The sequence below is a fragment of the Mastigoproctus giganteus genome, chromosome 3, assembly GCF_048544385.1.
Source record: "Mastigoproctus giganteus isolate SK-2022 chromosome 3, ASM4854438v1, whole genome shotgun sequence".
Taxonomy (NCBI): domain Eukaryota; kingdom Metazoa; phylum Arthropoda; class Arachnida; order Uropygi; family Thelyphonidae; genus Mastigoproctus; species Mastigoproctus giganteus.
The window spans coordinates 162,286,712-162,307,122 of record NC_143577.1 but is presented as its reverse complement, the minus strand read 5'-3'; the positions used below and the strand labels follow the sequence as shown (position 1 = coordinate 162,307,122).

At 40.2% G+C, this 20,411-nt stretch overlaps 2 protein-coding genes across 3 annotated transcripts in view; both read left to right on the top strand.

The window, feature by feature from the left end:
- LOC150088375 (uncharacterized) overlaps positions 1 to 13,990 on the top strand; it is a 200,919-nt gene extending 186,929 nt beyond the window's left edge. For both annotated transcript variants that reach the window (XM_090370751.1, XM_090370750.1), the window contains one exon: positions 13,255 to 13,990. In XM_090370751.1, coding sequence (XP_090226877.1) covers positions 13,255 to 13,752 — 498 coding nt within the window. In that variant the 3' untranslated portion in view covers positions 13,753 to 13,990. The remainder of the gene's footprint in view (positions 1 to 13,254) is intronic.
- A 4,839-nt stretch (positions 13,991 to 18,829) lies between these two features.
- Positions 18,830 to 19,495, top strand: LOC150088374 (uncharacterized). Its single transcript, XM_090370140.1, has one exon. It carries the CDS (start codon positions 18,830 to 18,832, stop codon positions 19,493 to 19,495), a length of 666 nt encoding a protein of 221 aa, XP_090226266.1.
- The last annotated feature ends 916 nt before the right edge of the window (positions 19,496 to 20,411 follow it).

Genomic DNA, 20,411 nt, shown 5'->3' with positions numbered 1-20,411 from the left:
CGTGTTATGGTACCAAGAGAAGTCACGAGATACCTACAACCTGAAATGTGAACTTTTGGCCTATGCCTTAGACGACGTGAGAGTATTGCGAGATTCCTGCAATAAGTTCCGTTCTCTCTTTATAGCAGTCTCTCAAGTTGATCCTTTCTGTCAGGATATTACTATCGCCGGTGCTTGTAGTAGGATCTTCGCCAGAAACTATTTAGAACCAAACACAATGGCTATCCTGCCACCTGGCGGCTACATAGGGAGTAACACACAGAGTAGGAAGGCGTTGGCTTGGCTTTCGTGGCAGGAACAACAGAACAACATTAAAATTCAACACGCTCGATCACAGGGTGGTGAAGTTAGAGTAGGTCCTTTTTTATTAGATGGGGTATGTGGTAGCACCGCTTACGAATTCTACGGTTGTTACTATCACGGGTGCAAGAATTGTTTTCGACCTAGTACTATACAGACACAGAGAAACAAACCTATGGGCGCCCTATACGCAGAAACCATGGATCGCGAGGCCTTCATTAGGTCTCGAGGATATGATGTGGTTTCCGTATGGGAATGCCAGTTTGACAACCAACAGAAAAACGACCCTGCCATGAAAGAATTTGTTGCAGCATTCATAACGTACGAATCGATTACACCACGTAGCGCTCTCAGAGGAGGTAGAGTTGACTGCTTTAAACTTTACCACCAGGTGGCGGATAACGAGGAGATTCACTATGTGGATTTCTGTTCGTTGTATCCGTGGGTTTGCAAATACTGCGTATTTCCTCGCGGTCACCCCGAAGTCATTCTTAGCGACTTTGACTATAGTCACAATGCATACTTTGGTATAATCCATGCTAGGGTGACAGCGCCCGAAAAGGAGTTCTTACCCGTCCTCCCAATAAGCTCCAATGGCAAGCTAGTGTTCCCACTATGCGGTGCTTGTGCCGAGCAGATGTCTCCCACCTGTAATCACGAGGATCGGAGCTTTTCGGGAATCTGGTGCACGCCTGAGTTTTACCTGGCTGTTGAGAGCGGTTATAAAATTGATAACATCTACGAAGTTTGGCATTTCAAAGAGAGCCATAAGTCTTTATTTGGTGGCTACATAGACACCTTCTTGAAAATCAAACAGGAGGCGTCGGGCTGGCCCAAGGGGGTTGAACCCGATGCATACATTTCCGATTTTAAAAGTAGGGAAGGCATCTCTATGGACAGGCATGAAATAAAGGCGAACCCTGCTAGACGTTCACTTGCAAAATTATGTCTCAATAGTCTCTGGGGTCGGCTCGCAATGAGAACTAATAGGGTGAGCACTGCAGTATGTAACACTTACGAAAGCGTTGTACAGCTTTTTATGGATGACACAAAAATCATCCACGACGGCATGTTAGTGTCGGAAGAAATAATGCAAGTTGCATTTGCCCCGATTGATGGAACGGAAGAACCATACCGTCGGGGTAATGCTGTCATTGGCTCTTTCGTCGCTTCCTATGGCCGAATAAAGCTTTACAAAGCTATGGCCCCTCTACGCCTATCTCTTTTATATTGCGATACTGATTCGGTGGTGTTCATCCAAAAACAGGGGGACGAACGTCCACCCATAGGTCACTCGCTGGGTCAGCTCACAGACGAATTGTCTGGGGACCACATTGTTGAGTTTGCCTCGACCGGTCCCAAATCTTACTCCTTCCGCACCCAAGGGGGTAAAACAGTGACCAAATGCAAGGGTGTGACACTTAATGCCAAAAATGCGAAGTTAGTCAACATGAATGTTATGACCGCTGCTGCAAAAGGCCAACATGTTGACGTTTCTGTCGATGTACCGTTTTCTGTCCGGAGAGACAAACGTACTTCTCGTCTCCTTGAGTCCTCAGTAACAAAAAGGTTTGGATTTACTTTCGCTAAACGTGTGATAGGAGACGACACACGCACTTACCCTTATGGATATTTCCAAGACACATAGCGAAAGCTAACCACCTAGTCATCATACTATCAACATTAGAAAAAAAACCCAGTGAAATCCCCATGTTTTTGACACTAAGCAGTTTTCAATGGCTACCTCTGGTGACGTCTCCTTTTTTTCAGGATGTCGGCGAAGTCGATCGGGCACGTCTTCCCCATCCTATTCCCACCGACGTCACATTCGTACGGCACTCGGATGGGAATCGCAGGGCGCCGGGGCGTGGGGGGAATCGCGGCACCCCTACCACCCATCACGTTGTGATGGGCACGCGCACGGGGGAATCGCGGCACCCCTCCCACCCATCACGTTGTGATGGGCGCGCGCACGGGGGGATCGCGGCACCCCTCCCACCCGCCACGAAGTGTCGGGCGCGCTTAGATGGAGGAATACACTTTTTCCGTGTCAAGAATGGTTTCATGGAAAAGACAACTTCCAAAAAAAAACCTTTTTCATAACTCACAGTTTTTAAAAAAGGGGACAATGTTTCGTTTTTCTGGAGACGTCACCTTCTGTCTTTACAGTTGCTAGTCCTACCTCTCGCATCGGCGCGCGAACACACACATAAATACTTGGTCCAGACTAGCGCGCGCTCATTTACATAATGTTTCACCATCCATTCACAGCGATAGTCTCGGGAGCAACACAGAGTGGAAAGACAACATTTGTGTTGTCGCTATTAGAAAATAGTGAAAGTTTAATTTCACCATCACCTCAAAGAATCGTCTATTGCTATTCAGAGTTTCAAGATAAGTTTCGGTGTTACTCGCAAATCGAGTTCGTGGAGGGTTTAAACATCCCCGAATTCGATCCATCGGTAAAAAATTTACTTGTTTTAGACGATCTCATCAACCAAGCAAAGGATAGTATTGTCGTTTCTGAGATATTTATAAAAGGATCACATCATAGAAATCTGAGTGTTATTTTGTTAACACAAAACCTGTTTTCGCAGGGATCGCAGTTCCGTACTATCAGTTTGAATTCGCACTATCTGATTGTTTTTAAAAACTCTCGCGACTCAAGACAAATCTCACACCTAGCAAGTCAAGTTTTCCCCGGGAGATCACGTGTTTTAGTCGACATATATAAGCATGCAACACGCGATCCTCATTCATATTTACTGTTTGATTTTTGTCAGAACACTGATGATAGATTGAGACTGTGCTCACACGTGTTACCAAACGAAGGACATACGATTGTTTACATCCCCATATGGCTCTGCGTCTAAAAAACAATGCTAACTTTATAAGGTATCTGTCGGAAGTTCGACCGAAACAGGCAACCGCTTTATTAAGGAGTTCAAATCAAACAGAAATAAATTCACTCTGTGAAATATGTAAAAACATAGTCAAAGGTAGCATTCCGTTGACAGACAGAGTGAAAAGCAAGTTACAACGCAAAAAACGTCTGCTCAGAACACTAGCAGATAAAAAAGTAGCATTTAAAACTAGGCGGAAATTAATTCTTCAACAAGGAGGTTCACTGTTCCCCCTGATAGCAAGCATAGTTGTTCCACTCATCACAAGTTTAATCAGAAGATGAGTGAATCTTTCCGTAAATTCTTGCTTGTAGCTGCACCGCCAGAACAAAAACAGATGCTCTCTTTAGACGAGAAAATGTCTGAAATCTTAAAAAGACAGGATTTGCAGCCCGAGTCTAAAGTTAAAATGTATCTTCAGATACTACAGTCATATTTAGGCCTGAAAACTAATGCCGCAAAACAAGCGTCCTCGTCGGCATCAAGCGATATCGAGACCAGCGTATCGAACGTAACAGCGTCGCTACCCACAATCCCTTCCTCCTCTGAAGCGTCGGAGCAACGGTACTCCAAGAGCGAAGTTATAAAGCCTCGTAAGCAGGTCAAGCGCAGATATACGGCTTTAATATCGCCTCGTCGTTTGAGACGTAAGCATACGTGGATTTCGTTGTGGTAAGTTTTTTTTCAATAAAACAGACACTTTTTAAAAATAAATAAAATTTTATTTTGTAAGTAAAGGTTCAATTACATGTAATGTGGCTAACAAATCATTTGCCCACAAATCTTTACAATAATATTTGTTTACAATCTTTGACATAGAAATATTTCTACACCGATGAGTCAGGAAAAAAATACAATGTAGTCCACATGCTATAGATTCTGGATGTTGAATCACCACTTTGTTATAAGTCCATTTCTTACTGTTTTGGTTAAGGAACTCTGCAATGTCCGGTGTCGGCGGTCGTGCAAAGCTGTCGAAATATTGACTTTCTCTTTTTCCTAGGAAGATGCTCACCCAGTGAGTACCTGGCATATGCGCCTTGTCTGTATTGATGACTAACAATGCTGGTTTCCTCTGTATTCTTGACGGTAACTCGTCCCTGGCACAGACACCGATCAGATGTTTTCTCGATTCACTGTCTGCTTCTAAAACCTTTAATATATCTCTAGTGTTCATAATTCACGAGGATTGAACGGTCTTTAGTCACAGAAAGAATGTTTTCGAATTCGGCATACAAGATCACTGTTACGTTTTCGGGAAGAGGTTCTGCGAATTTCAGTTCAAGTCGAACACCGCCTCACCGTAAAGAAGTGATGTGCGCGCCGACAGCGTTACTGTCGGGAGTTAGGTCGAAAGCATAAAGCACATTCCCTTCTGTATAATCCAGGATTGATATGTCGTTTCCACAGTCTGAATTCCATTTGTTTAGCGATGTGAAAATAGACAGGTAGGACTGGGTATAATGTCCATTCTTATAATCGGGTGTTAGCGGAATGGAAGGATGCTGCACACCATCAGCCGTCAGAAGTAAATAGCACAGGTTGTAGTGACCAAAATTGAATGGGTTGGTTTTGAGGGAGCCGTTGAAACTATCACTGGACACAATACCGACTATTAAACGAGTGGGGATCTGTCCTAGATATATATTGTCTCGGGTAGAGTCTGACATGCCTTTTGGAATTGAATAGTAACTTACATCAGCTCTGTTAATGGGATATACAAGAGGATGTTTTTCAAGAACACTCATGTGGGCTAACTGTATGCTGGGGTTAAGTTTAACTTTACGCACAAAAAGACAGGCTTCGCGTATATGAATTTTAGCAGTATTGTCGAGAGACAACAGACAGAACTCGGGCGAACTGCGAACCATTCTCAGGTGGAGCGATAAATTGTTTATAATATATTTGTCCTGATGGCACAAATCTAGTCTGAGACGACCCAGAAGTTCCACAGTTTTGGTTTTCGAAAAAAATTTCATACGTTGATTCATACCACTGTCAGGCTGAGAAAACATTTGCGAAACATCCGAAAAATTGTCTTTTACGAACAGTTCTGTAGTGAGCTGTGATTTTTTTGCTCCTCTGTCAAAATTCAAAAGCGTTTCTAAATAAGCTCTATAGGGGTATGTGTCGCTGCTTGGATTAATTAATTTGTCTTGAACGAAAAGATCCACATGTTTAAACATGGAGTGAAAAAAGTTGTTGACAACTCCTACACTCGACTGTAATTCTTTTCCGTCGCTTTGAGTTAACTGTACTTTGAGTCGCAAATAAGTTTTTCCCAGGTCCAGATATTCTTCTGATGTTCCCGGTACGGAAAATTCTATTGGCCCCGGCGTGTCCACTGAAGCTAAAGGCAAAAAAGTAATGTATGAAGATCGCTCGATGCATAGATTAGTGGCAGGCTGTGCAAACAGGTCTAGTTCTGACATCATAACTTCACCCATCATTGAAAGATGTCCTGATATTTTTTTTTCTTTCGACGCTTACCTCCACTCTGACTACGAACTTTTTGCTTAATGGCCTGTCCTACTTCAGAAGCTCGATTTATAAACGAGCGTTTCACGGGTGCTCCCGAAATGACATCATCTATGATATTACGACCTGCCGATAGCACTTGGCGACCGATGAACTTGGCTGCGGGCTTCAGAAGAGGAGAGAGAAATGTAAATGCTGATCTGAATATACTGCCTAAACCTTGACCTCTCTGGATCGCTGCTCCTGCAAAGTAGGGATTTCCCCCCGCTTGCACTGAGTAGTAATCAACGTACGCGTTCATTGGGGTCAAAAATGTAACTTAATTAGAGTTTTACCACCTCTGAATGGAAATAACTGACCACTGTCTGTGCGAATTTGAATAGAAATGGATTGAATGTTCGAGAGCAGTACAGGGTAATAATCCAAATGTAAGAATTCACCACTGCTTCCGAACGGTACTACTCGCAAAAGAGGCGCTCTGATATCACCCACGACCTGGTCTTCTATCACACTACTATAAACAAAATAAGAGCCTACACCTCTATTTATATCTCCGGGAAATTTCGATCTCGCTGTTCCTTCGAAACCATCGGGCATACGCTCAAAACCGAGTAACTCACCGAGTCCTGTCTCAGGGAAGCGAAGACGCACACCGCTTTCTATTTCGAAAGAAACAAAACCACGGGCATTAACAGAACCTTTAATTTCGGGGGCTATAAAAGTCATAACCTTTAGAATTTCGGAGATGCTATCGTAATTACCATAAGGAATTTTATGCTCGCGAACATCACAAGTCGGCTGTTGTACGAGTACAAGCTTCCTATCAGCACACTCACTGTTAGGCTTTAATGGTGGTAACACTATTTTACCTTTAGGTATCCACTTTCCTATGTACTCCCCTTTAAAAGTTCTAGATTTGTCAACAACTTCACTCACTACTACTTTGTGTACTAGTCCTAGAATTCTGGCAGTTCGTAAAATCATACGCAACTCACAGCCATTTTTAACGCGAAATGTAAATCTCACTTTGAATTCTGTCTCTTCTACTTTAAGCTCTAAATTGGTATTAAGACCACACATATGTTCAATCAATTTAGACGAATTTTCGTACTCATCGTTCAGCATGTAAACCTCAGGGTTCCTAACTGTCGGTTCTTTCTGCAGAATTGCAAACTCGGCCCAACCTTCGGAAATATTGTCCCATGACTTAGGTACGTGTATTTCTGCAAGTGCTACCTCCCACTTGCCTTTGAGAGGTATAGTGTCGGGCAATATAATAGTAAAATTAGCTTGCGTATTCTGGGGATGGAAATCCATGCATGCATTACTCGGTAGTGTTAAGAAGAACATCTTTAGCCGAAACCCAACTGTTGTAGGAAGCAGGGTATCCTAGCCACTTAACACGGAATTGACGTTCTCCTCCCACACGTCGCTCCTTAAGTACTTTTTCAATAAGATATGTATCCAGTGGCAACTTGTCGTGAATATTAACAAGTTGTAACTGTTGCTCATAAAAGGTACCTTCGATAGTGTCGCCTGCTTTGTCTTGTACTCTGTACACAACTGGTTTTCTTCGTTTCAATACTTGAGATATAGTAAAAATTTCACGCGTCCAACTGCCCCAGAATCCTTTGCGGAAAAGATTCGAACCTGTACTTAGAACGACACGATCCCCCACTTTAAATTTAGGAGTCTGTTCTTTGGTTTTTTTCAAGTACAATTTCCTGTAGACGTCTTCTTCATTATGCAAAGTGACATCGGCAGGTGGCATTCCTATAGCTCGATGTGGCGTTCGATTATAAGTAGCTACAATGTCGGGAAGAACATGCACATATTTCTTACTTTCAGAATAAGTTATCCATTTAAATATTTTTTCTTTCAGAGTTCGAATAAAACGTTCAGCGATTGCAGCCTTTTTCTCCGATCTAGTAGTATAAAAATTAATGTTGAGAGATTTAAATAGGGCCCTCACATCTTTGTTTATAAACTCTCTACCTCTGTCACTGTTAAGACTGAATGGCGTTTCTTCCTTGAAAATTGATTTGAATGCTTTTACCATCTGCTTCGATGTTTTATTTCTAAGTGTTCTCACCCAGGCGTATCTAGAAAAAGCGTCTATACAGACGAGTAAATAACGCACTCCGCCATTAGCATCAGACAGATTGGAAACTTCTGCTAAGTCACACTGAAACGTATGGTGTAGACCAGGAACTATTATTTGGTTTCTAGGAAAATTAACTCTTTGAGGTTTGTGTCTGACATAAGCAGGTTGAGATGACAAATACTCTTTCACGATACGTCTGGGTAATTTTGTATGTTTTTGTAATGCATTAACACCACTAAAACTTCCAACGACGCGCGGATCGTTGTAATCTTGTAACATTTCTTTTTTTCTTTTCCAGATGGACTTCTACGAAAACCAGGAGTACTTATGGCGCGACCCCTGTTTGCATCTTATATGGCAGGTTTGGATGCTAATGGTTAAAGATGGGGTAAAAATAGCGATGACCCCACTATCTTGTAATTTTTTTTATTTTTTTTTTATTATTTATCAATAAACATATCTATTTGAAAAATATTGTCTGTCTTTTTTTCTTAGAAAGTAGAAATTAAAAAAAAAAAAAAATTCAAAGTTGTGGAAAGAATCTGAAGATGGCACCACCATATCACGAAGAAGGTAAATAAATATATATACACATCAATACATTTTACTTTTCAGGTTTTTTTTTTTTTTTTTTTTCAAGATAGACTAAGCATCAGGATACAAAATTCAACTTGAAGAGGAACCATCATAAATAGTTATGGGTAAAAGTATATACATATAAAAATTTAACCATCAAAAAAACACATAACATAACATTAAACATATAAAAATACTTAATTTTTCAGCTTTTCAACTTGCAGAATAGATCGGTAGATGGCGACACAGTTTCTTGGTAGTTACGATGTCTTGGCAATCTCCGTTCAAGAAGTATTGTGACACCAAGTATCCGTATGTGAGAAAAAAATATATATATTTAAATAAAATCCTTAATTTCAACTTTCAGAATGACACGCTAGATGGCGACACAGTTTCTTGGTTGTTACGATGTCGTGGCAATCTCCGTTCAAGAAGTATGTAGGGAAAAAAAATATATATATATATATTTAAATAAAATCTTTTAATTTTCAGCTTTCAGATTGCTTCCACAGATGGCGCCACATATTGCAAAGCCACTGAAATATATTTAAATGGCAAAGTCATAGCTGCCTAGGAAAAAAAATATATTTAAACACCTTAAATAAAATAAAATCCTTGATTTCAGCTTTCAGAATGACTCGCTAGATGGCGGCACTGTTTCGTGGGCTTCTGTTGTCGTGGCCATCGTCGTGCTCGAACTTTTGTGACCTCCCCAAGTGCCCGTATGTCTACAGCGTCCACGTTTTTCCCGCCAAAACCTTTGTCTTGGGAAAGAATGTCTACTGCTCTATTTTCTTGTGTGTGTGTGTGTGTGTGTGTGTGTGTGTGTGTGTGTGTGTGTGTGTGTGTGTGTGCGTGTGTGTGCGTGCGCGCACGAGAACTCGGGCTTGTGTGTGTGTGTGCGTGCGCGAACCCACAATTCATTGCGCACCCTCCAACGCTACCTTGAAAACCAACGCGGCAAAAACAGACGATTTCTACGGCATCAACAGACCAGAAAATCACCGGTAGACTCAGAGTCGAAGTCGGTTTATATCCCCAAACCAATCAGAACATCGGTTCATATCCCCCTCCAATCAGAACAAGGCGAAATACAACTTCCTACGTCACACTCACACCACTCTTAACTATAAGAGCTACATTTACACATATTCTTACAACTGAAAGGGTAGCTGTGGGGATAAGCACCGGACCACCAGTAGCAACGACATGGGTTCGAGCCTCGGCAAAGCGAAAATAAAATTTATATATTTAATGCGAAAAATAAGTGGCGCCATCTAGCGGGCGAAATAAGAACTAAAATATTTTTTCCTCCGACTCCGCAACTAAGCTTCGGCGCAACAGCTAAGCCTAAACCTCGGCTCGCCTCACCGGCATACGCGCAAAACCGAAACGGCAAAACAAGCGACCGACGCGGCAGCACGCACGAAAATTGACGCCAAAATTCATAGAGCCGTAGTCGGTTAGAACCCCAACCTTATACTACTCTTTTTGACCAACGCTCTTTATGTATAAGGGGAAAAAATTAAATAATTGCAAAATTTCTCCATGTCCGAGTTTAATTAAATTTAGGATGGCCTATCAAATATTTGTAAAAGATACAACATAAAATTTCATGAAAATCCTTCCACTAGGAGTCCAGTTATTATATGCGGGCGGGCGGACAGACAGACAGATAGAGAGGCATGATAAATAATTAGGACAGAGGTTCCCAAACTTTCTCGGTTCACAGCCCCCTTAGTGTCTCAGTAATTTTTTCACGACGTCCCAGGCCAAAGGAAATACAGTACCTAACAGTTCCGTTTATTAATTAGTTAGGTTCAAACAACTTAATAAGTAATGATGAAACTACGATAATGTTCAAACTGTGAACTACCTCGAACTAGTAGTTCGTGCGGTAAACACAGCGATACCCGACAGATGTCGAGTATCGCTGTGTTTACCTCGAAAATATCCCGCGGTACCCTTTTGTGAATTCGCTGCGGCGTACAGTTTGGACACCGAGGCATTAGACTCTTCAGCATATATATGTGCTAAAAAAAAAAAAAAAAAGGAACGAGTAACCTGCTAATTCTTAATAAGACCATCTGCCCAGAAAGAGCATGCAGCTAAACATACGGAACTTCAACTATGAACCTTTCCCATGAAATATTTTTCGTGTGTGTGTGTGTCAGGTGATTCTGAAGGAACAGGAAATATTTTTGAAGGTTATATATCGATTATTCTGAGCATAAAGTTCATATAAACGTGTGTCCGATTCTCAATGGATACGAAGATACAGCTGTTTGAAACTGGCGTGCACAAAACCATTATGAGCGGCATTAAAGAACGATAAATGACATTGTTTGTATTTATTTATTGACTTTTTGAATGATACAAAACACAAAATAGTGACAAATATTTTACAGTTCACAATAAATGTTCGAAAATCCCAACGCCAACCTCAATTCACTTTGCAACTCTTGTGGTATTTTTAGGTGTTGGTCTTCTAGTGTTGGTCTTCTGATGTTGTCTTGGCGTTCCTTTATGAAGGCAGCAGTATCCAAAATGAGAACAAGCAATTCGTCTCTTGTATTCAACTTTTCTTTGTATACTGCGCTTTTCATTCATCTCCACAAACAAAAATCTAACGGAGTGAGGTCTAGAGACCAAAATTCTAACGTAGTGAGGTCTAGAGACCAAAAATCTAACGGAGTGAGGTCCTGTCAGTAGCTAGAGGTCTAGCTACTGACAGGACCACCGCGGCCGATCCATCGTTCATGGAAAGTTCGATTTAGATATTGTATCACCAGACGGGTATAATCTCCGTCATGCGGAAAGTACATACCAATCCTTGTAGCCAAGGAAACATCCTCCAAAAGTAGTGGATGTTGGCTTTGCAAAAATTCTAGGTAAGTGAGACTTGTAAGAGGATTTTGTAACACAACAGGCCCAATCAACTGATTGTCGATGATACCGCGCCACATGTTTACAGAGAAGCGATGACGAAAATTTGTTTCTACAGTGGCATGTGGATTTTAGTCTGACCTTCTATGAGAATTACGGGTGTTGTTGATACCGTCACAGGTGAAAGTAGCTTCATCGCTGAACAGTATTAAAGGAATTAATCGGCGATTAGCATTTATCCACCGACAAAATTCAAATCGCTGGGCGTCGTCTCCTGGTTGAAGGTGTTGCACCCGCTATATGTGAAATGGGTATAAGACGTGCTCACGTAATGTTCGCCCTACTGTCTGTGGAACACCGATACGCGTATAAATTCTTCGTGTGCTAATAGTAGAACTACGTTCTGCCGACTGAAGAATGTGTTCTATTTCATCCACATTTTGTTCATTTGCACGTTCAGAAGAAATATGAGCGCTGGGAACTGTACTAGTCTCACGCAGTTTGGTGTAAACCCTCTTGAATCCGGTATTCTGCGATTAGGAACCCGTAGACGGTATTCTCTACAAGCAGCAGTAGCACTTCCACCACAAAAACCGTAGACAAACATCATATCGGGATATTCAACACGTGTGAGGATGTACGGCATTCTTAACACTTCTAACACCAAACAGCGTCAGGTTATAACTGCTTCTTGGTCACATCTCATTCAGGGAGTTGTGTGCGCCAATTTCAAACAACTGTATCTCCGTATCCATTGAGAATTGGACACAGTTTATATGAACTTTTTTACTCAGAATAATCGATACTATAACCTCCCAAAATATTATTCCTTACAGCACGCAAACTAATAACAGTTGTCTACGTGTTTTATAATGATGACTTATACTAATTTTCTTTATGTAGTAATTTATCTTGTATTGAAATAAGTTTTAATTCTGATCGGCTCTAGTTTGGATTCGCTTCGAGGGATATTTCAGAAGTTTCTGTATGGCAAAGCGAGCAAGCAATAATTGAACAAATCAACTCCTGTTTGGTACAACACTAATATCACCTGTCCCTTTATCCAAAGTGGCAGTCGATTTAAACGTACTTTTCACACAAGTCAACCAATGATTTTTATCACTGAGCGGCTTGGCTAAAAATGGGGACAAGACAAACAATGTTGATCACAGCCATGTTTGAGCAGTTTCTTTAACGTTTCCTCTCCGTTTTCATTAATAGTGCGCAAAGCCCACAAGTTTGATTTTTGTTAGTTAATAAAAAAAGAAATCTGTTTATAAATATGATCTTTACTGTAAGGTTCCTAGGCACATGCAGGTATCCTACATTTACAAATCCTTCACGGCACTAAGCCAGGGGTTATATTCCGGCAAGACCACTAAGGTTAGAGAAGTTTACGATAATGATTTCAACAATAAATGCAATCGTTAACCGTATTTTGCAGACACTCAGACTTAAACCACGGTCCACTATTTTAATATCAAATAAACTTAAATAAACTGTATTACTGCCTTTTCTGAGTTGTCCTGAATTTGGATTCTTATAACACAAACTGGAAATGACGCAGGGTAAATTGTAACTTCATTCAGCGTACGGCTATGAAAAAGTGAAAGCGAGTTTACATGTACTGTACGAACGTTCCGACGGTGGTTAGAACATGAGCCGATAGTAAAAATAAGCAATATATATCATAACCTGTTAAAGGAAGGATTAAGTACCCACAATCCCTAACCCTTTCTTCAACATGTTATACACTCATACAAAATTTTTCTAAAACAACAAATCCATATGCATTAATCACTTTCGCTTTATTCATAACCCATGGCTGAAGACTAAATGACCTCGTGCTTTCCCCTAATGTCATATTTAACATCAGTCCGATCGCGAAAACCATTACTAGCTGTCGCTTGCATACCAGAAACGCCCTGAAATTTCCTCGTACTGTACGTGGTAATTCTAACATGCATTAAAATTATGTCACTAATTTTTTTTTTCTGAATATTGCAGCTTCCCGTAGATATGCAAGAGAAGGTAAAGGATCACCTTAGCCAGGGCACAAAAGTGCAGGAAACTGCACGAAGTCGTTCCCCAGAGGTCCGTACAATTAAGGTAACTGTCCCTACTCTTCCTCCTGCCGCCATGGTCTACTCAGTCACTAGAAAATCAACTTGCGTATCAGGTTCCAAACTAAAAGTGATGGCCCCCAAAGATCCCTCCGACGATAATAACAATACATCGGACTACGTTTCTGCTGCCATTATGGCCAAAGTCTTAGAGGAACGAGGCAAAGAAAGGTCAACGAAGAAGCAACGAGTGTGTCTTGCATGCCACTGTAAAGGAAATATTTTAAGTAGGAGAGACGTGAGTACACAAACCTGGGGAGTGTCAAATAGCAGCATAAAGGAACAGTGTCTTTGTGTTTGTGTCCATCACCGTTGTCGCCGTGGGTCATCGTCAAGCGTTGACTTCAGATCACAAAATAACAGCACAGAAACTGCCATCTAGCAGCTAGGAAAATAACCAGATGAATTAGATGAAGAAGTTACCAGCAAAAGAGAGGAGAACTATTTCCACAACGGCAACATGTAGACTTCATACCGTGCACTTCAGCAGTTTTACACGATGTACTTGTCCCTCGCACGAGAATAGAACTCGCACCTTTATCAAATTTATTTACACACATGTTGCAGCGTAGACAGCCTTCAAGTTGTGTGACGTGCTGATGATAAAATATAATAGCACTAAAGACTAGATGTGTATCACAATTAAAAATAGATCAGAAAGACACTCCTCGAGAGATGCGTCACCAGAAAGCACTGTGATTATTCTTAAAAAGTCGTGCATTTTCGAAATCACGCACTGTTTTCGAGTAAGTCTCATGTTATGTGTAGGGGACTTCGTTCAATCACATGTATGATAGTCATACTACTTTCTACCACTTTGTAATATAAAGGTCCATAAAAATATCTAAATATATATGGCCTGCTGATATTTCTTCTTCGAAATATCAGCTGCTAGTTGCTAGGCTGATACATTTTCAGTATATACAAGGAAAACACTTTCATTAACAAAGCAATTCCTTTTATCAAAAATTTTGGAATCACATTTTCAAAATTTCATTTCATTAATATCATTAGCATTAGCAGATGCATGTGATGCAGGAAAGCAAGCTAATACAGCATCATCCAAAAAAAAAAAAAAAAAAAATAAATAAATAAATAACTTTCCATTTTACCCACCATTCGGTCCAAAAGTTTGTCCAGTTCTTCCTTGGATTTATTTAAGCTATTAACTTCCACAACGACAGACTGAAGTTTGTTCCAACAATCAACTACCCGCTGACTAACGGCAAATTTCCGCACATCTCTTCTACAACTCTTTCCTCAATTTCAGTTTATGGCCCCTCAGGTTGGTAATCTGAGAAAGAATCACATCAGAATTGAGCCTGCTCAAACCATTCAAGGCCTCATACACTTCAATCAGATCACTTCACAGGCGCATAGTCTCCAGACGCTGCAACTGACAGAATTTAAGCCTTTCTTGGTAAGAGCATCCCTTTGTTCTCCTAGCCAATCTAGCTGCCCTTCTCTCTCTCTACTCGTTCTAGCAACTCTACATCGTTCCTAAAATGCGGCCTCCAGTCCTCTACACAGTACTTAAGGTGTGGCCTGAAAGGGATAATCACCTCCTTAACCCTGCTAGCCAAATTCCTGTATATTATTCACAAGACTCCTTGCCCTGCGTCTGCACTGCATAGAAAACTTCATATTTCACTGCACAATTACCCCCAAGGTCTTTTTCATTCTGCACTATCCTGTGTAGTACCACACAGTTCGTACATTCTCTGGGTTTATTGCTACCCATATGCAGTTCTTTGCATTTGTCAATATTAAACTTCAGTTGCCACTTCTCAGCCCATCTACCCAACTTTTCCAGATCCTGTTGCAGCAACATGCTGTCATTACTATTATTAAGAACCCTCCAACATTTGTATCATCCCCAAACTTGGACATTAAGCCTGATATACCTTCATCAATATCATTGATAAATATACAAAACAACAATGGGCTCAACATCGAACCCTAAGGCACACCACTAATAACATTAGTCCACGTAGAGCAGTACCCATTGATTGCCACTCTGTCTTGTCCCACCCAACCATCCTTTTATCCGTTGTAGCAACTTGCCCTTAATGCCACACGCTCCAATTTGTACAGTAATATTCCATGTGCAACAGTATCAAAAGCTTTCCTGAAATCCAAGTGTATGATATCAAAATTATTTTTTGCATCCAGTTCCTTTGTGATCACATTATACTATCCAATCAAATTGATCAGACAAGACCTTCTTTAACAAACCCATGCTGTATCTGAATTATTATTACTGCAGTCTTGTCTAGATGATCCTGCAATTCTTCTTTAACCAGTGACTCCTTTATTTTCCCTGGAACAGAAGTTAAACTAACAGGTCTGTAGTTACTCGTGTCACCTTTGATCACCCTTTGTCAATTGGAAATACATTGGCACATCTCCAGTTCATGGGGACCTCCCCTGAATCTAATGATGCTCTCATAATTATGGCTAAGGGTAACATCAAGTAGACCAATCTGATTCATTCCCTTCCTTCTAGAGTAAAGAAGGAAGGGAATGAGTCTTCATAAGTAAAGAAGTCTTTGCTTTTTTTCTTTGTATCCTTCGCCAAAGATTTCTCTTAATCTGCCTTCGCTTGCTTAACCTCTTTAGTGACTTGATTACAGACTAGCTTATATCTACCATAGGTTTTCTGTGTCGCCTGAAAATCTATATGCATCCCATGTATTTTTTTTCTTCTCTACCACGAGCCTCATTAGTTCATCTGACATCCATTTCGGCCTAAACCTTGGACAGTTGATTTGATTTGATTTGGATTTTATTGGCGCATTAGCGACTAAGGCTATAATGAGCCACCTTGGACAGTAATTCTTAGTTTGTATGAAAAGTCTAGTAGCTTCCAAGGTTAAGGTCCTTCAATATTTCCCATTTAGAATATTATGTTGGTAACATCAGTTGGTCTCACTGCATATCATTTAAAAACTGTCTGAGACCATTGTAGTCACCTTAACGAAAACCCTTTCTTTATCCCAGATGGTAGTTACATCTTTAAGTAAATCCCACGTCAATACACGGTGATCACTGCGACCTAGTGGTTCCTTTATATGCAAATTCTTAATGTATGAATAATCACTGCTGATAATCAGATCGAGAGTATTCCTCCCTCTGGCTGCACTCGAACATGCTGCTGTAGAAAACAATCATCCAATAAGTCTTGCTAGTATCCGAGTGCTCAACTCAAGTTCCAGTCTATATCTGGAAAGTTAAAATCTCCCATTATAAGACAATCTGATTTACTGGCCCCCTCTATTTCTCTGTATAGTTGTTCATTGTACTCACCGGAGTCGTTAGGCCTAAAACACACTCCTACTCTGATTTTTTTCTTTTCCAGTGCTTATTTCACACCAAACTGACTCAACATTGCACTATCCACCAATGTCAACTGAATGCACTGCATTAAATTTTGTGTTTCTTAACTAACAACATAACTCTTCCTCAGTTTCTATCCTGTCTGTACACATTGCACTCCCCAAATTCCAATTCTGCATTCCTTATATCTGTGTGACACCACGTTCTTTGATGTCTCAACTATATCCGCTTTTTGAAGCAATATCCGTCTTGACCAGCACCTCAAATTCATCAAATTTATATACTATACTCCTTGGCATTTGTATACATGCACCTGTTCTTACTTTAATTACCCTAACACAGCCTAAATATTTACTTGTTTCATGATGACTCCCAGCAGTTCTTGAAATCCCCAGCAACTTGCTTTCCAGGCTGCTGCTCATTCCAATGACGAAGTGCAAGAATCACTTCCACCTCTGTCCGAGGGTACTGTTCATCTATTATTCTGTGATTCCCCCCACCCCAAGCTAGCAGTTTTTCGACCCACCTACCGTTGCCTTGATAGCATCAGCAAATATTCTTGCACCCTTTTTATTTAATCATTACGTTAATAATTTCCGTATGACATTCATTCTCAGTGCTAATCGAAATACAGCATAGTCAAATTATCAAGAAATTCACTGTTTGAAACAATTCTCGTTGCAATTTCTTTTCCCCTTATCTTTTTACGAAACGAAACATTTTAAGAGATAACTACGAAAACCTATAAGGTTCTCGTACTTATCTTTTAAAATGTTACTACCATAAGGTTTCCTCTATTACTAGTATAAAGGAAAAACGATGCAAAAAATTAGGGCTTATTCTGTGCCTTAAAGACATATAATAATATATATATATATATATAACATAGCGTTTTATATATCTAATTCGCTCATGACAACCATCCCTCTATGAAAGGCTGTCACGACAAAAGTACGAGTATTATGAAGGTGCTAGCAGGGCAAATATCTATAAGGATGAATTATATTCAACATGAAAGTAAAGGCAATTACAAAATGAATTTCATATTAAAAATACAGTGCACGCCACTTATCAGTTAAAGTGACAACAATAACCGAAGAACAAGAATGAAGCTGTTAAGCAATTGTTTATTGATGCAAAGCGGAAACATTAAAATCGAGGAATATACTTTAATTTGAAAGTCCACCATTTCTTCCGCAAAGTCATCGATAGATATGAAACTGTCTGGTTGGCACAAGCGATAAAACAGTAAAAGAGAAGAGGGCAACCAACTAGATTCATAAATTCATACAAACCATTAAAAACAAATAAAAGTTATTAAAATCAACAATTATAAAAGGGTTAATGCTCTACTGTAACACAGTGATTGGTAGGAGTACAGATACTGTACTTTCACGGAGTAACGGCACTGACAACTGTACGAAGCAACTGCAATAACTAGACGCAATCTGAGTTCAAGAACAAACCAAGATGTTACGTAACCACTTCCATTGCACTTGCATAAACCGAGATAAGGCAAAAAACTGACAACAAAAATTCAAGCACTGATTACAATAAACGGCGTTTCTTTTATATATTTGTTAGTATACGTCTGATAGAGACCTCATAAAAGTGATAACATTAAACGAATGATAATATACCTGTAATCACAATAAGTGACATGCACTGTATCGATAATATCTGCTGAGTTTAGCATTATTTTCAGACATCTTTATTGGTACACTGAATAATGAATTCTTTAAAGGTCTGGTTGGCACAAGCGATAAAACAGTAAAAGAGAAGAGGGAAACCAACTAGATACTACGACAAAGGGTATGGATAAACTGCTTGAAGATATAAGGTTGCATGGTGATGAAAGGAAAATACTGTGGAAATCGACTGGAGGAGAATGACATATCGTAGGTGGAAAAAACAAAGATGAGATGAGAAGAGAACAATAGTAAGTGAGTTCGTTTTATAGAACTAGAGGATAATAAGTGAATGGAGAATAGTAATTTCGATATGCTAGATAGATACCCAGAATCTGAATGGACCCAGTTCGAGAAGATAATGAGCAGATGCCGCAAATGGATGAGCTCAAAGGACAGTAAACAGCATGGATGACAAACAAAATACTAGATCTAATGGAGTGCAGGAAAAATTTTATGAACAAAGATGAAGAAAAATATAAGATGTATGATAATTTGATCAGAAAGGAAATAAGGAAGGCACAGCAGTTATGGATGTGGATGAAGCAGAGATGTGAAAACACTGAATATCTGCAAAATGAACAAAAGGAATATCTAGTCCACAAAGAAATGAAGGAACTATGCAACATCAAGAAAAATCGCGCAAGAGGCCACATTCCAGATAAAAACAACAGAGAAATTGTGGAGAAGCAACAAAAAAAGGACAGATGGCAAGGATATCTGAGAGAACTTTACTGCGATGAGGACAGACAACAAGGAAATTACAACCAAACAGATGGTGAACATCAAGACTTTCTGATGGAAGAATTGGAACAAGCGATCAAGTCAACGAACAATAAAAAAGAAACCGGCATTGATAACATTCCAGCCGAAATGCTCAAGTACCTCAGAACAAGAGGAAAACAACAGCTCGTCAATACTTTCAATGATATCCTCAATGGAGTACAACTACCATCTGACTTTCTGAGATCCATCTTCATTTCAATACCAAAAAAGACAAGAGCAGCAAAATGTGCAGACCACCGCACAATAAGCCTCATAAGCCATTCCATTAAAGTTCTCTTGAAGATGATCCTACGCAGAACTGAAGGCAAAATATAAGAGAAAACTGGAAAAGACCAGATGGGTTTTTAAAAGGGGGTTAGCACAAGACTGAGGCTTATGCTACACCAGCCAAAATTTCTGAATCACACAGAGAGAGAGAGAGAGAGAGAGAGAGAGAGAGAGAGAGAGAGAGAGAGAGAGAGAGAGAGAGAAACAAGAGTCAGAAGTAGAAGGGATTTACCAAGAATGATGATTATACAGACCCTGGTTGTGCCAAGCCCATACTCAGATGTGAGCCCCTGGGATTAGTTACTAGGTCTTGAGCAAGAAGTGCCAATCATTGTAGAGGGAAAGAACACAGACTGGGTACAAAACCATAAAGGAGTGAGGCAAGGATGTGTGTTGTCTCCTATACTGTACAATCTCAATGCCAAAACCATTACAGACCTAATATAAGAGCCTAAAGAAGGAATTTTTGTTAATGATTCAGTTATATTCAGTTATATGCAGTAACGTGATATGCTGATGATACTGGCCCCAATCCAACATCAGAGGAAATTTTTCATATACTCCTCAACTAAGCTGTTTTTTTTTTTTTTTTCCTTTGGTAGTTGTTGGCGCATCGGCTTCTGTGGCCATAATGCACCTCCCAAGGTTTTTTGCAGTACTTTGATCCAAGCCCGAGGCGGGATTCGAACCCGCGACCTTTCGGTTGCTCGGCAGGCACTTTACCCACCCGGCTAGCCCGGTCGGCTCAACTAAGCTGTAACAGCCAGTGAGCACATAGGTTTAACAATTAACGACAAAAAGACTAAAACTAAGGTAATAAGCAAAAACACCTCGCCTGGAATCAAAATACACTGCAGAAACTCCCCCATTGAACAAATGAATAGCTTTAAGTATCTGGGGAAGATTTTTACAAATAATAACGACCAAGGCACAGAAAGCAGAATTGGTATGGCAAAAGAGGTAT

Bases quoted from the DNA above. Each gene is read 5' to 3' on its own strand.
- LOC150088374 (XM_090370140.1), top strand. From the start codon at position 18,830: ATGGAGTGCAGGAAAAATTTTATGAACAAAGATGAAGAAAAATATAAG.